The sequence below is a fragment of the Geotrypetes seraphini genome, chromosome 3 (assembly GCF_902459505.1).
Source record: "Geotrypetes seraphini chromosome 3, aGeoSer1.1, whole genome shotgun sequence".
In the NCBI taxonomy this organism is placed as follows: domain Eukaryota; kingdom Metazoa; phylum Chordata; class Amphibia; order Gymnophiona; family Dermophiidae; genus Geotrypetes; species Geotrypetes seraphini.
In genome coordinates this window covers 283,842,105-283,857,093 of record NC_047086.1, presented here as the reverse complement: position 1 = coordinate 283,857,093, position 14,989 = coordinate 283,842,105, and the positions used below count along the sequence as shown (strand labels likewise).

The 14,989-nt window shown below is 45.0% G+C and overlaps 1 protein-coding gene across 1 annotated transcript in view; it reads right to left on the bottom strand.

Moving 5' to 3' along the window:
* TRIM67 (tripartite motif containing 67) overlaps nt 1-14,989 on the bottom strand; it is a 147,484-nt gene that overhangs the window by 104,376 nt on the left and 28,119 nt on the right. The window contains exons 3-4 of the mRNA XM_033935520.1: nt 8,415-8,537; nt 1,605-1,715 (exon numbers count right to left, since the gene is read on the bottom strand). Coding sequence (XP_033791411.1) covers nt 1,605-1,715; nt 8,415-8,537 — 234 coding nt within the window. The remainder of the gene's footprint in view (nt 1-1,604; nt 1,716-8,414; nt 8,538-14,989) is intronic.

Sequence of the window (14,989 nt, the reverse complement as noted above, 5' to 3'; positions counted from 1 at the left end):
TTTTTAACACACTGGGTGAAGGAGGAAGGGAATATGTTGCCCCCTCAGTCCACATTTGGGTACCTCCAAAATTAGAGGGCTGATTACACCCCTGGCACGCACCTAGCATGTATGTACACATCTAACTGTAATTTAACTGCAATTGTAACTTCTTCTGAATATTGACCTTTCATGGAATACAAGCTTAGTCAAATCTATAAGGGATTGGAAAGTTAGTGTTGGAAGGGATTTGGGAAGAGAAGGACCCTGTTACATATCTGATAGGGATGCCAATAAAAGAATACTAGAGAATGATACAAGAGGAGAAACAAAAGATAACAGGTAAGTGCTTGAGAAGAAAGTCCAAGCAATCACTGGTGTAGCGAGGGCCGGTGGCGTCCCCCCTCACCTTCTTCTTCCTCCCCCCTACTGCGCGTACATGTATCTCTTCCCTTCCCCCATACCTGTTTAGCTTCCCCAGTGAGAGCAGTATCTTCAACTTGATGCCCACGCCAGTGTCGGCTCTCCCTCTGACGTCACTTCCTAGATGCAGGATCCAGAAGTAACATCAGAGAGGAGCGCTGAGGCCAACCCGAGCAGCAGGTTAGAGCTGCTGCTCGCGCCGGCGAAGAGCTAGAAGTACCGAGGGGGGGGGGGTAAATGAAGGTGTGCACGTGGTGGGGGAGGAGTGGGAAGGAGCGGGAGGCAGAGAGCAGGAGAGGTGCCAGCGCCTCCACCAAGATGGCGCCTGGGGCGGTCCAGCCCCTGCCCCCCCTCACTATGCCACTGTAAGCAATGCATACTGAGATGATGGTGGATGGGGCAGAAGAATGAGTAGGTCAGAAAGCCGAGCTGATTAAATATTGCCTGGTAGCAGCAAAGGGTGAAATAGTGTTGGCCTTGATAAGAAAACAAATCTTAGACTTGCAAATATGGCATATGAGGTTATAGAACATCATGGTGAAAATTACAGCCCTGGAGAAAAAATATGACAGAGCCCAAAATGTCTTGGTGATTATTTGAAGGATAAGTCAGAATATGAGAGGTCAGTCGTTATAAGAAAGAAGAAAACTGGAGGACTCGAGCAAGAAGGGGCCAATGAAAAATTACACCCTTTAGACCAAGGGGAAGTGGGAAGCAGAACAAGTAGTTGAGAACAAGATTGGGGAAGGGGACAAAGCGGAGGGCAAGGAAAGGAAGGATTTCTGAATTCACAGTTGTAAAAGATTTGAAATTTGACACAGATTTATGAGATGTGTGAAGTTTTTTGACTGGTAACTACTGTCTAAGCTCCAATGTACTTGCAATTCCTAAATAAAATGGGAGGGGGGCAGGGATTTGGATATTGCCTTTTTGTAATTTTACTTCCACACTCAAAGTGGTTTACATACAGGTACTTCAAGCATTTTCCCTATTTGTCCTGGTGGGCTCACAATCTGTCTAATGTACCTGGGGAAGTAGAGGATCAAGTGACTTGCCCAAGGTTACAAGCAGCAGCAAGGTGCTGAGGCTGTAGCTCTAACCACTATGCCACACTCTCCTCCAGTAAAAATGAAAAAGAGAAGATTATCTTACTTAAGTTGTATTATGTATTTATAGTTCTAAACATTTTGAGAAAGTAATACCTGTAAGAAGCCAGATGGATCATTTTCTTTTATCACTTCCAGACAGTACTCCATAAGCCCTGTTGACTGTCGCAATTTCAGTGTGCAGTGATTTATCTGATCCCAGACAACCTAAAAAAGAGGACAGTATATCTTTGATAATCCTCTTAGTTTTCGGGCTTTTGGTAAATCCTTTTCAGGAATAGTAAACATCTCTCTCTTAGCTGTCACGTGTGCAATGCCATATGTGCATTAGCTTTCATGCCCAGGCTGTGTAACTATAATCACTAATAGCTAGCCTGGGCAGGATGCCATCTGAGAATTTTATGGATGGGTAAGGAGTCTGTGTCAATTTACAGGCCCATTAGTGCTCTAGCAGGCTAAGATTAAAATGATGGTTTCTCATGCAGTGTCTGTCTTGCTGATGGAGAGTACAGGATATATAATTAGAGGCTGTGCTCAAGAATTTAATCAAAAGTAGGATTCTTGGATCATCTTACCGAACATGGACTGAGATGTGAATTAAATATAGATTTTTGTCTAAAGCAGATTGACAACTTGACTTTAAGGGATACTTGAATGATAGATTTACTTTTATTGGAGCTGTGACCTTTACTTCAGATGACCCAGATTAGCAGAGATCTCTGGTGGCCCAAGTGGAACTGGAAGAAACTTTCCCCAACTCTGGAAAATTCCTGGTGGCTCTAATGGGCCCAGAAGAACCCCACAAGCTCAAAAAACATGGTGGTCCTTGTAGGCCCAGAAGGCCTGCCATCCCCTCAAACAATTCTTCAGTGGCTATAGTTGGCTCAGAAGTCCCCTAGCCCCTGAAGATTTGTGTGGTGGCTGTAGTGAGCCAGAAGTTTTCCTCACTATCTCCAAAGAAATCCCAAGTGGCCTTTGTGGGCCTGTAAGGCCTTTCACTCCCTCAAAAGCTCCTAGTTGGCCCAGAGGTCACCCATCCCATAAAGAGATCCTTTGCTGCTCTAATAGGCCTGAAGCTTTTTATGACCCCCTAGAAGAATCCTTGGTGGCTCCAGTGGTCCTGGTAGGTCTCTCTATCCCAAAGAAATCCCTAAAGGCCCTTGTGGATCCAGTAGACCCATACCCCCTCAAAAAATTCCTTGGTCGCTCAGGTGGGCTCAGAAGCCCCTCACTCCATTGAAGAAATCCCTGGTGACCTTATTGGAACTAGAAGCCCCCCCTTCTACTCAATAAATCATTGGTGGCTTTAAGGGGCAACAAAGCCCTCTACCTCCAAAGATGTTCCTCATGGCCCTAATAAGACCAGAAACACCTCACCTCCCAAAGAAATCCCTGGGGTTCTTGTGGGTCTGAATGACCCACCACTCCTTCAAAGAATTCCTTGATGGCCCTAGCTTATTCAGAAGACCCCACTCTCTGAAGAAATTCCTGCTCACTCTAGAGGTTCCCTCATTGCCCCAGTAGGCCCCAGACATCTCTCTCAAGGTCCTTCATACACCTTGTGTTAGGATGCAGGCGTAGATCACGTTTATTCTTACTTCTTGAAAAATGGAGAATCCTACCCCCTAGTAGTATGCCAGAATGCAGTGCTAGGATTTAGCCTGCCAAACAAGGTAAGCACTCCCTTGCTTGTGCTTCAATGTACCACCAGGACTCAACACCACTATTTTTGAAAAGATGGTTAGCTAATCCAGAGCGCTCTTTATCATGTTTGCTTGACGCTTTAGCTGAATTTGGTTTTCATTCGGGTTTTCATTTAAATTTTCAAAAGTCAATGGTTCTTCCCTTTCATTCAACATTACCCCTTCAATGGAATGGTACTTTTCCTTTAACCTGGGCACCTGGTAAGGTAGTATATCTTGGAATAGTGATCCCACAAAATCTTGCTCAGCTTCAAGAGGTCATCCAGAAAAATTGAGAGAAGACAGATTCAAAACGAATGCTAGGAGGTTCTTCTTCACTCAGAGGGTGGTGGACACCTGGAATGCACATCCAGGAGAGGTGATAGGACAGAGTACATTATTGGGGTTCAAAAAGGGACTGGATGACTTCCTGAAAGAGAAGGGGATAGCAGGGTACAGATAGAGGGTTACTTATAGGACATTAAGTAAATAGGGTATAAACATCTTAGGTAAGAAGCACTTACAGGCCATTGGCCTGGGGGGCCGCCGCGGGAGCGGACAGCTGGGCGCGATGGACCCCTGGTCTGACCCGGCAGGGGCAATGCTTATGCTCTTTATTTGATAAGACTAAATCACATTTTTTGTTATGGCGTCATTTTACAGAATCCAGCTTTTAAGGACTGGCCCCTCCTTCACCTAAAAGGTCTTGTTTAGGGCGTTTGGGACTTAGGCTATTTTTTGGTTGATAATGTGTTTTAAGTTTAGATGTAGTGGTGATCTGGGCTTTTAAACTGCTGAATGTAGAAGTAGACATATATAGACAGGAGAAGAATATATCCTCAATAACCTCTCCCTTATTCTCACACTTATCAACAAGGTAATAATGAGGTATTTCAATGCTAGCAGACCCTCAGAGGTACCACCATGATACTCAAAATACTTTCACTATATCAGGCTTCACAATACTATGGTGGTCAGATAATGCGGCGAGAACTAATTTAGGGATGTGAGCCTTGAAAAATCCCGCTGGGTGAAACATGTCGGCACGAATGTCCCTACAAGTTAGACCACTTAACTAACACAAGCTAAGTACTTCTAAGTATTATAAAATAATCTTCACGATAAAGTTTGAAAATTAAGAAAGCTAATTTATTATGGCCCAGTGAGGATTTGGAACGTGAAGCCTGATACAGTGAAAGTATTTTGAGTATCTGAGGGTCTGCTAGCATTGAAATACCCTTGATATTGTTGATAAGTGTGAAAATAAGGGAGAGGTTATTGAGGATATATTCTTCTTCTGTCTATATATGCCCAACTCTTCTCTCACAAAAGCATGCAGTATAAAGTGATAATGCAGTTTACCAACTGAACGTAAAGGTAGGCCATTCTAAAAAAAAATCAACTCATTTTGGATGTTTTTTTTGAGAATGGACATTTTCCCTCCTGCTACTTTCAGCGTTTAGGGTCTCGGGCCAAAATGGGACTTACCGTATTTGCCGGCGTATAAGACGACTTTTTAGTACCTTAAAATCCTCCCCAAAGTCGGGGGTCGTCTTATACGCCGGGTACAGTTTACATGCCCTTACTTGCGGGGCTGGATGTACTCAGTCGCGCGGCTCTTCTTCTCCCTACCTTCTCTGCTTGCAGCACAGAGCCGAACGGAAGTCTTCCCGACGTCAGCGCTGACGTCGGAGGGGAGGGAGGGCTTAAACAAAGCTTAAACAAAACCCTCCCTCCCTCCGACGTCAGCGCTGACGTCGGGAAGACTTCCGTTCGGCTCTGTGCTGCAGGCATGGCAGGTAAGGAGAAGGAGAGTAGCCTCGCGGTACCAAGAGAGAGGGGCGGCCGCCCCGCCCCGGTTGCAGCACAGCCGGCCAGGTTCCCTTACTTTTGTGGCACTTCCCCGACCGACCGATAACAGCCCGGGTCCAACAATCCTCCCTGCCCTGTAGCCGCGAATCTAAATACCTTCTTACAGCTGCTGTAAGAAGGTAATTTAGATTCGCGGTTAAGGGCAGGGAGGTTTGTCGGATCGGGGCTGTTGTCGGTCGGTCGGGGAAGTGCCACAAAAGTAAGGGGACCTGGCCGGCTGTGCTGCACCCGGGGCGGTAGAGAAGGTGTGCGGAAGAAGGGGTCGTCTTATACGGCGAGTATAACACAAAACTCTATTTTTTAACTAAAAGTTGGGGGGTCGTCTTATACGCCCAGTCGTCCTATACGCCGGCAAATACGGTAGATGTTTTTTTTATTATGCTGCTCCACATCTATTTCTGATTGGGAGATGAAGCAGGGAAAATTATTTCTTATGATTTGGCAACCTTTTTTAAATACATTGACATCTACTGCACGAAGTCGTGTTTTAATGAGTAGATCATAAATGTATTTAGTTATTTTATATGCAATCTTGAGAAGGGGAATGGGTAGGGTGAGGTTTGGGAGAGGGTAATAGTTGAATAATCTTTCTTTTATTATAAACAAAGAATAAAGAAAGTATATACCATTCATTTAACAAACTTTTATTATAAACAAACTTTATTGAAACAAAGTTTATACCATTAATTTATGAATTGTTTAATTTTGAATTTATACTTATATGTTATACATGATTGTAGTTATTCACTTATATATTGTACACTATGGGGCCCATAATCGAAAGAGAAATACGTCCAAAAACTGGCCTAAGTTGGCACTTGAACGAACATTTCTCAAATACAGTGGTACCTCGGTTTACGAGTGCACCGGTTTGCGAGTGTTTTGCAAGACGAGCAAAACATTTGCAAACTTGGTGCCTCGTAAACCGAGCTTGCCTCGCTGTACGAGTGCCCCTCCCCGCGATCCGGCATCCCCCCCCGCTCGCGTCTGCCCCCCCCGAGCACGGCAATGACATCCCTTACCCTGACTGGGCACTAGTGCCGGTGCCCGAAGATCCTCCCTCTTCTGGCGCGGCCTAGGCTGGGCGGTGCGTCGGAGATCCTCCCTCTTCTGAATCTGAGAATCTCAGAGAGAGCAAGACCAGAAGGCTTTGATCATGCGCAAATGCTCAAAGCCAGTCCAGCCAGAAGAGGGAGGAGGATCTTCGGGCACCGGCACCGGTGCTGCTGCCGGTGCCCAGTCGGGGTAAGGGATGTCATTGCCGTGCTCGGGGGGATGTAGGATCGTGGTGGAGGGGGGGGCAGCGTGAGCGGGGGAGGATGCCGGTTCGCAGGGGGGATGCCGGATCGCGGGGAGGGGTATGGAGCAGCGTCGGTGGCCTCAAGGGGGGGAATGGAGCAGCGCCGGTAGCCTCGGGGGGGGGGAGGAGGTGTGAATGTTGGGTGGAGGAAGTGTGGAACAAGACTCAGCAAGAGGAAAAGGGGAGACTGCTCAAAATGAGGAGAGGAACAGTGAAGAGTGCAGGTGGCAGGGGTGGAGGTTGTATCTGGTGAATTTGCAAGGCTGTCGGCACGAAAACTAGTTGTTTGCTGTCTGCTAGAGAAGGGGGAAAGGTGGAACCAATCAAAGCGAATTTCCCTTACTTCCTATGGGGAAACTTACTTTGATATACGAGCAATTTGGTTTACGAGCATGCTTCTGGAACGAATTATGCTTGTAAACCAAGGTTCCACTGTACGTCCAATTGCCGATACTAAAAACGGGTTTTGGACATATTTCTGAACAACCTAGGCCTTCATAGTGCCGCTGAATGATCAAAGCTAAACGGGGCGTTTCGGGAGGAGTGTCGAGGGCAGGAGTTGGGCGGGACATGGGCCAGCTTAGGCTTAATTGTACAGCATGTATAACCGAAAGTTATACAGCTCACGATTGACGGAACTTGGACGTTGTGACTTAGACCATGTAAAGCATGGTCTAAGTCACAAAACCCACCTAAAGTCACCAGATAAGCACTGAAAACACATAATACAGACCCCCACACACTACCCCAATAATCACCGACACCCCACCCCATAAAAATATTAATCACATCTTTAAAATTCAGCCTCCAGACCATCATCACCTGGCCGCCAGGCATAAGAAAGCCTAGTCGTCCAGCACAGAGGCGGCTTAAGTCATCTTGGGGATGGCTTAGGAACCCGTGGAGAGGAGGATCCATGCCCATAAGCCCCTGTAATCACTGCACTGATACTTAAACATGTGCACTCCCCTACACACCCCCAAAACCCTTTTGTACTGGCATATAAGTGGCTCCTGCAGCCATAAGGGCTATTAGGGTGGTAGATAAGTGGGTCTAGGGGATTCTGAATGTGGTTTGTGGGGATCACCGTAACCTATAAGAGAGCTGTAGGGAGGAGACGACATGGCACCCTTTTTGTGAAGTTCACAGCAGTACCCTGCAAGGTACCCCACTATTTAGGTGGCATGTCTGGGTGTGCAGTCCATCACTTTGCAGACTCCTCCCACGTCCAACAGGGCTTGTTCTAGGCGTTTTGGACTTGGACGGAAAGTTGGACGAAAATGTGGTATAAAGATGGACGATTTAGTGGCTTGGACGATCAGATCGGCAGGACGTATAGTTAGATGATTTTCGAAACGAAAAAAAAGTTGGACGCATTTTTCGAAAAAGTGTCTTAAGCTGTTTTTTACTTTGGAAGACTTGCAAGAAGGACGTAAATGGACTTAGACGTCCCTTTCGATTATGCCCCTCTATATTTATCTAATAAAACCGTTTTGGGCTGAGATTTATTTTGTGCTCTAGAAATTATGTGTTACTGGTATTTATTATTTTACATCACATTGCAGTTTGGAGAAGCTCGGATGTGGTCCCTCTTCACAAAAGTGGAGACAGAGAAGAGGCAGGAAACTATAGGCCAGTTAGCCTTACTTCGGTGATTGGAAAAATAATGTAGGCACTGCTCAAGCAAAGGACAGTGAGTTTCCTAGAATCCAATGGGTTACAAGATCTGAGGCAACATAGCTTTCACCAGAGGAAAACTGTGCCAAATGAATCTGATCGGTTTCTTTGACTGGGTGACCAAAGAACTGGATAGTGGACATGTGCTGGATGTAGTCTACTTGGATCAAAACAAAAGTTCATCAATAGTCAAAACAAGTGCATAAATAGTCAGAAGACCTCATCATAACATATCAGAACATATCGCTATCATATGTGCTATCGATGGTAAAAGCTGGCGTGAAAAACATTGCAGTTCTGTTTTAAGTGTTCATATTTGTGTGATTTCTCAGCAACCATCTCAGAGCACCAGAGGGTCACAATAAGCTTGCTCACCTTGAATTTATGCTCCCGTTCCTTTGTTACTTTGGTGAGCAGTTTTGCTTTTTGACGGTTTAGCGCATCAACTAGCGCATCACACTGGGCCACCAGGCATGCTTCATAATCCAAGCCATTTTCCTGAGGAAAAAGTTAGACGTTACATTACATTCTTACAGCCCTGGCAACAAAGATACTAGTTATAGGTTGCCGTGCTACCTTTTTATGTGACAGAAACGCTGGTAACACTTTTAATATAAGAATAGCCTTACTGGGTCAGACCAATGGTCCATCAAGCCCAGTAGCCTGTTCTCACGGTGGCCAATCCAGGTCACTAGTACCTGGCCAAAACCCAAGGAGTAGCAACATTCCATGCTATTGATCTAGGGCAAGCAGTGGCTTCCCCCATGTCTTTCTTAATAACAGACTATTACCATTACAGCTTCTAGATCTGGAATTTTGTTTCCCATACTACGGGCATTGATATACAAAGCTATCCAGCTATCACTCCTGTCTTTTGTATTTGATGCCTTATATTCATTATATTACCTTGGGGTATTTTATACCCATCCCTAGTAAATTTAGTTTAAAGCCCTCTACATTAGCCAGTCTGTTATTTCAAGTAGTCTGGTTTTCAATTTATTAGCCAATAATCTACTCGCTTTATTGTTGAATTCAAAGTACTCCTGTTGAACTCTCTGGTGCAATTCCCCAATGGAAGCCAGTTCTAGATCTCTTAATGCATTCTGAAGAGACACTAGTATGTTTGTTTATGATTTACAAGCGTTTTTTACTTATTATGCGATTAGATTGCCATCTACTGGATACTTATTGTACCCCTGAGGCAGGATCTTAGAACTGAAACATGGACCGTGTCGGATCTGCAAGATAGACTGATCTCAACATCTTGATTCAACACGACATAGATTGTTTCCATTTATTTTCTACATTTTATATAGCTTGATTTCAACATTTTATATAGCTTGATTTCATTCATACATTTTATATTATCCCTGGTTGATGCGCACAGTTCCTTCCCCACTGCTTCCTTGCTGTTTGCACACCGTGGGGATTTTATTTCAGACTGATCCTCGGGTTGAAGAAGTTTGACTTCTGCATTGGCTGCTGATGGAGACACGTGTGAAGTTCAAGTTTGGTTGTTTCTTGTTACAAGGTACTATTCGGTCTAGCCCCTAAATACATAACTGACCTTTACTCTTTCTCAGCCAACAGACATAAGAGAAGTTCACATTCAAATTTTGTCTCCCCTCTGGTTGTAAATTCAAAAGACATCATCAACATCTCCTCTCCCACCAGGCAGCATTATGGGGTAAAGATCTAGAACAATTGCTTACGTCTACTACTTATGGGGAATTTAGGAAACGCCTATAAACATATCTGTTCCTAAAGCACTTAGGCAACTAACCTCATCCTACAATAACTGATCCCTAGAGTTGTTAATCACTAGTTTCTAACTTTGTTAAATCCACTCAACTTGTAGCATCTTTCAATCAATGTTAACCGGCAGAACATTGCTAAATCCATTCAAACTGTAACATCTTCTAATTATTGTAAATCGCATAGAACTTCACGGTCGTGCGGTATATAAACTGTTATATTATTATTATTATTTCCTTGGTTTTGACCTTGTTACATACATACAAAGATACTATCAACATCTGACTATGGGTCAGATAAGACAGCAACCAAAGAAAAAATTACGGTATTCACAAACCCACCAAATTCTATAAAGTCCACCTACAGTTAGGCACCTACATCGGTACACCTAGCCGATGTAGGTGTCTAACTTAATTGATTAATAGGCTTAATTGCCACTTAAAACCTCATAATTGATATTAATTGGAATTAATTGACAGACACCTAACCTAGTAAGCATGATACTCTAAAAGTTACACACCTTGTCCAAATTGCCTACCTAAAATTGGGCGTGGTTAGGGGGCAGAACGTAACCACGTTTTGTAGTTAGGCACCTATTTTTGACTTAGATACCATTGTGCGCTTAATGTAGGCACATGTATTTAGGCTAAGAAAGCCCTGACAAACACAATACGCCTAAAAGTTAGTATGGCTAGTGATGCCTAACGCTGCTTAGACGGTGCTATGGGTAATTCTATATAGTGCGCCTAAATTTTATAAAACCGTGCTTAGTGTTGCACTAGTCGATGCTGATTTTTTAGGCAACTTATATAGAATCGGTCCCAAAGTGGACAATATTATACAAGTACAATTAATTTTGCATTTCTGTCAAATTTAAGATTCCTGTGAAACACAGCCCCCATTCTTAGCACTCTCTGCAAGGAAAAAAATCAATTCAATAAAATAAAAGATGCCAGCCAAAATGACACATGCAGCCCTTTTACTACACTGTGTTAAGTGCCAATGCGCACTTAAGACAGGAGAAATGACCTAATGCAAGATGTGCTAAAGTGTTCTGGGATAGTTCTGCCATTTGGCACATGCTAAGCATGTGGTATTTATTTATTTATTTTGGAGGAGGTTTGTCAGGGGCAGATAATGAATGTGGAAACACTAGTGCAACTTAGGGCTCCTTTTACGAAGCCCTAAGCAGTAGCAGCTTTAATGCGCGTGACTTTTAATCACGTGCTACCCCTGCGCTAGCCGAAAAACTACCGCCTGCTCAAGAGGAGGCGGTAGTGGCTGGCACGTCCAGCGGTTTAGCACGCGCAATTATGTGTGTTAAATTGCTACCGCGGCTTCGTAAAAGGAGCCCTTAGTAAAAGGTCCCCATTTTTTCTCCAGTGAAGATTATTTTCCCAGACCATGCCAAGAGATTCTTTGCAGTTACTGGGCAAGATTGAAGTTAACACAATTACAGAATTTGAAGAGCATTTCAGCCAATTGTTTGTAGGCTGCAATGGTTTACTCCGGAGGCCACGCATTGGAGACCACCGTTTTGGGCTAAGATTTATTGTGTGCTCTAGAAATTATGTGTTACTGGTATTTAATAATTTAACATCACATTGCAGATTGGAGAAGATCGGATGTGGTCCCTCTTCACAAAAGTGGAGAAAGAGAAGAGGCAGGAAACTATAGGCCAGTTAGCCTTACTTCGGTGATTGGAAAAATAATGAAGGCACTGCTCAAGGAAAGGACAGTGAGTGTCCTAGAATCCAATGGGTTACAAGATGTGAGGCAACATGGCTTTCACCAGAGGAAAACTGTGCCAAATGAGTCTGATCGGTTTCTTTGACTGGGTGACCAAAGAATCGGATAATGGACATGCGCTGGATGTAGTCTACTTGGATTTCAGTAGGGCTTTTGACATGGGCCCTCACAGGTGGCTCTTAAATAAACTCAGTGGGTTACAATTAGGACATAAAGTGGTGAACTGAATTGAGATCTGAGTGGCCGACAGACGGAAGAGGGTGTTAGTTAATGGAGTTTTCTCAGAGGATAGAAATGTAAGTAGTGGAGTGCCTCAGGGTTCTGTACTGGGACCGAGCCTAGTCAAAATATTTGTAAGCGATATTACTGAAGGGTTAGAAGGCAGTTTGCCTTTTTGCGGATGACACCAAGATTTGCAACAGAGTGGACTCCCTGGTGGGTGTGGACAATATGAGAAGGGATAGAAACATAGAAACATAGAAAAAGACGGCAGATAAGGGCCGCGGCCCATCTAGTCTGCCCACCCTAATAACCCTCCCCTATTTAACTCTGTGCAGAGATCCCACGTGACGATCCCATTTCTTCTTAAAATCAGGCACGCTGCTTGCCTCGATCACCTGAAGTGGAAGTCTATTCCAGCGATCAACCACTCTTTCGGTGAAAAAGTATTTCCTGGTGTCGCCATGCAATTTCCCCCCCCCCTGATTTTCCATGGATGTCCTCTTGTTGCCGTCGGACCCCTGAAGAAGAAGATATCTTCTTCTACCTCAATACGGCCCGTGAGGTATTTGAACGTCTCGATCATGTCTCCCCTCTCTCTGCGTTCCTCGAGTGAGTATAGCCGTAATTTGTCCAGCCGTTCCTCGTACGGGAGATCCTTGAGTCCGGAGACCATCCGGGTGGCCATTCGCTGGACTGACTCAAGCCTCAGTACATCCTTGCGATAATGAGGCCTCCAGAATTGCACGCAATATTCCAGATGGGGCCTCACCATAGATCTATACAACGGCATAATGACTTCAGGCTTACGGCTGACGAAACTCCTACGTATACATCCTAAGATCTGCCTAGCCTTAGATGAAGCCCGTTCCACTTGATTGGCAGTCTTCATGTCTTCATTGATGATCACCCCTAGGTCCCGTTCTGCAACCGTCCTTGCTAGGATCTCGCCATTTAGGGTGTAAGTCTCGCATAGATTTTGACTGCCAAGGTGCATGACTTTGCATTTCTTGGCATTAAAACTCAGTTGCCAGGTCTTTGACCATTGCTCCAATAGGAGTAGGTCATGTTTCATATTGTCCGTTGTGCTCTTGCTTGTTATATTACACAGTTTGGCATCATCGGCGAATAACGTTATTTTACCACGAAGCCCCTCAGCCAGGTCCCTTATAAAGATATTGAAAAGGATCGGGCCTAAGACCGAGCCCTGAGGCACCCCGCTGATCACTGCCGTCATTACGGAGGGGGTGCCGTTCACCACCAACCTCTGAAGCCTACCACCAAGCCAGTCCCCAACCCATTTTGTCAAAGTGTTACCTAATCCCATAGAACTCATTTTGCACAACAACCTGCGGTGTGGGACACTATCAAATGCTTTGCTGAAATCCAAGTATACAATGTCCAAGGACTCTCCAATATCAAGCTTCCCCGTCACCCAGTCAAAGAAGCTGATCAAGTTGGATTGGCAGGATTTCCCCTTGGTAAATCCATGTTGACGGGGATCCCGTAGATTCTCCTCATCCAGGATCTTATCTAATTGGTGTTTGATTAGGGTTTCCATTAGTTTGCTCACTATAGATGTGAGACTCACTGGTCTGTAGTTCTCAGCCTCTGTTCTGCAACCTTTTTTATGGAGTGGGATGACGTTAGCCGTTTTCCAGTCCAACGGGACTCTACCTGTACTAAGGGAGAGATTGAAGAGAGCGGATAGTGGTTCCGCCAGGACGTCCCCTAACTCCCTGAGCACCCTGGGGTGTAGGTTGTCTGGCCCCATTGCTTTGTTAACCTTGAGTTTAGTCAGCTCACAGTAGACACTGCTTGTTGTAAACTTGAAATTACTAAACGGGTCCACTGAGCCATCCTTTTTCTGTAGCTGAGGGCCGGAACCCGGCGCCTCACAGGTGAAGACCGAACAGAAGTATTCATTTAACAATTCAGCTTTTTCCGAGTCTGCTTCTACAAAGTTCCCGTCTGGTTTCCTAAGGCGTACTATCACGCTTGTGCTGCGGTTTCTGTCGCTAATATACCTGAAGAAGGATTTATCGCCCTTCTTGATGTTTTTGCTAAAGTTTCCTCCATTCGGAATTTGGCCTCTCTAACTGCTGTTTTGACAGCTCTTGCCCTAGTCAAATAGACTTCTCTAGAGTCCTGAGATCCTGTATGTTTGTAGGAGATGAACGCTTTTTTCTTCTCTTTTATGAGGTCTGAGATCTCCGCTGAGAACCATTGTGGCTTATTGTTCCTGCGCCGCTTACTCACTGATTTTATATAGCGATTGGTCGCCTCCTGAATGGTAGTTTTCAGAGTCGACCACAATTCCTCTACGTTATCTGTTCCTGCTCGGTTTTGTAGTGCTTGATGGATGAAATCCCTCATACCCTCAAAGTTGGCGTTCTTGAAGCTAAGGACCCTGGTCGATGTGTTAGTTTTGGCGAAACCCTTCCTGAGTTTGAACCATATCATGTTGTGGTCGCTGGAGGCCAACTTATCTCCCACTGAGACCTCAGTGACACTTTCGTCATTGGTAAGCAATAGGTCCAGTATTGCCTGTTCCCTTGTTGGCTCCAATACCAGTTGCCTCAGTTTAGCTCCCTTCATAGAGTTCAATAGTCTCCTGCTGCTGCTTGATGCAGAGGAAAGTGTGTTCCAATCCACATCAGGCATATTGAAGTCTCCTAATAACACTGTATCCCCACGTAAGGTGATATTCTCTATGTCACCTATTAATTCTATATCTATGTCATCCTGTTGCCTATGTCATCTACAAAAATTAGCAGGATGGTCTCATGTTTGGCAGTTAAATGCAAAAAAGTGCAAAGTGAAGCACTTGGAGTGCAGAAATCCAAGTGAGCAGTATGTGCTCACAAACTTTCTCATGCCACGACACACTAAAGGTAGTGGCTGTGGCTCAAGGCACCTGGAAGAGCGTGGATTTCACCGGGTTGACATCATGTAAACGACCGCATGTGTGTGAAGGCTCTCCTGGCATGCCCTGAGACACCAGTGGGGGGTGCCAGATGGGAAGAGGGCCAGAGAGAAGGATAGGTGCTGGCACCCACTGATTGCCTACAGGACGTGCCTCTCGCCATGAGAAGCACATCCTGTAAGCAGTTAGCTGGTGCCAGCACCTCTCCTCCTGCCCAGTGTACCATGGAACACCTGAAATCTCAGGAGGCACACTAGTGTGCCTTGGCACACAGTTTGAGATACACTGTGCTAGATGGTGA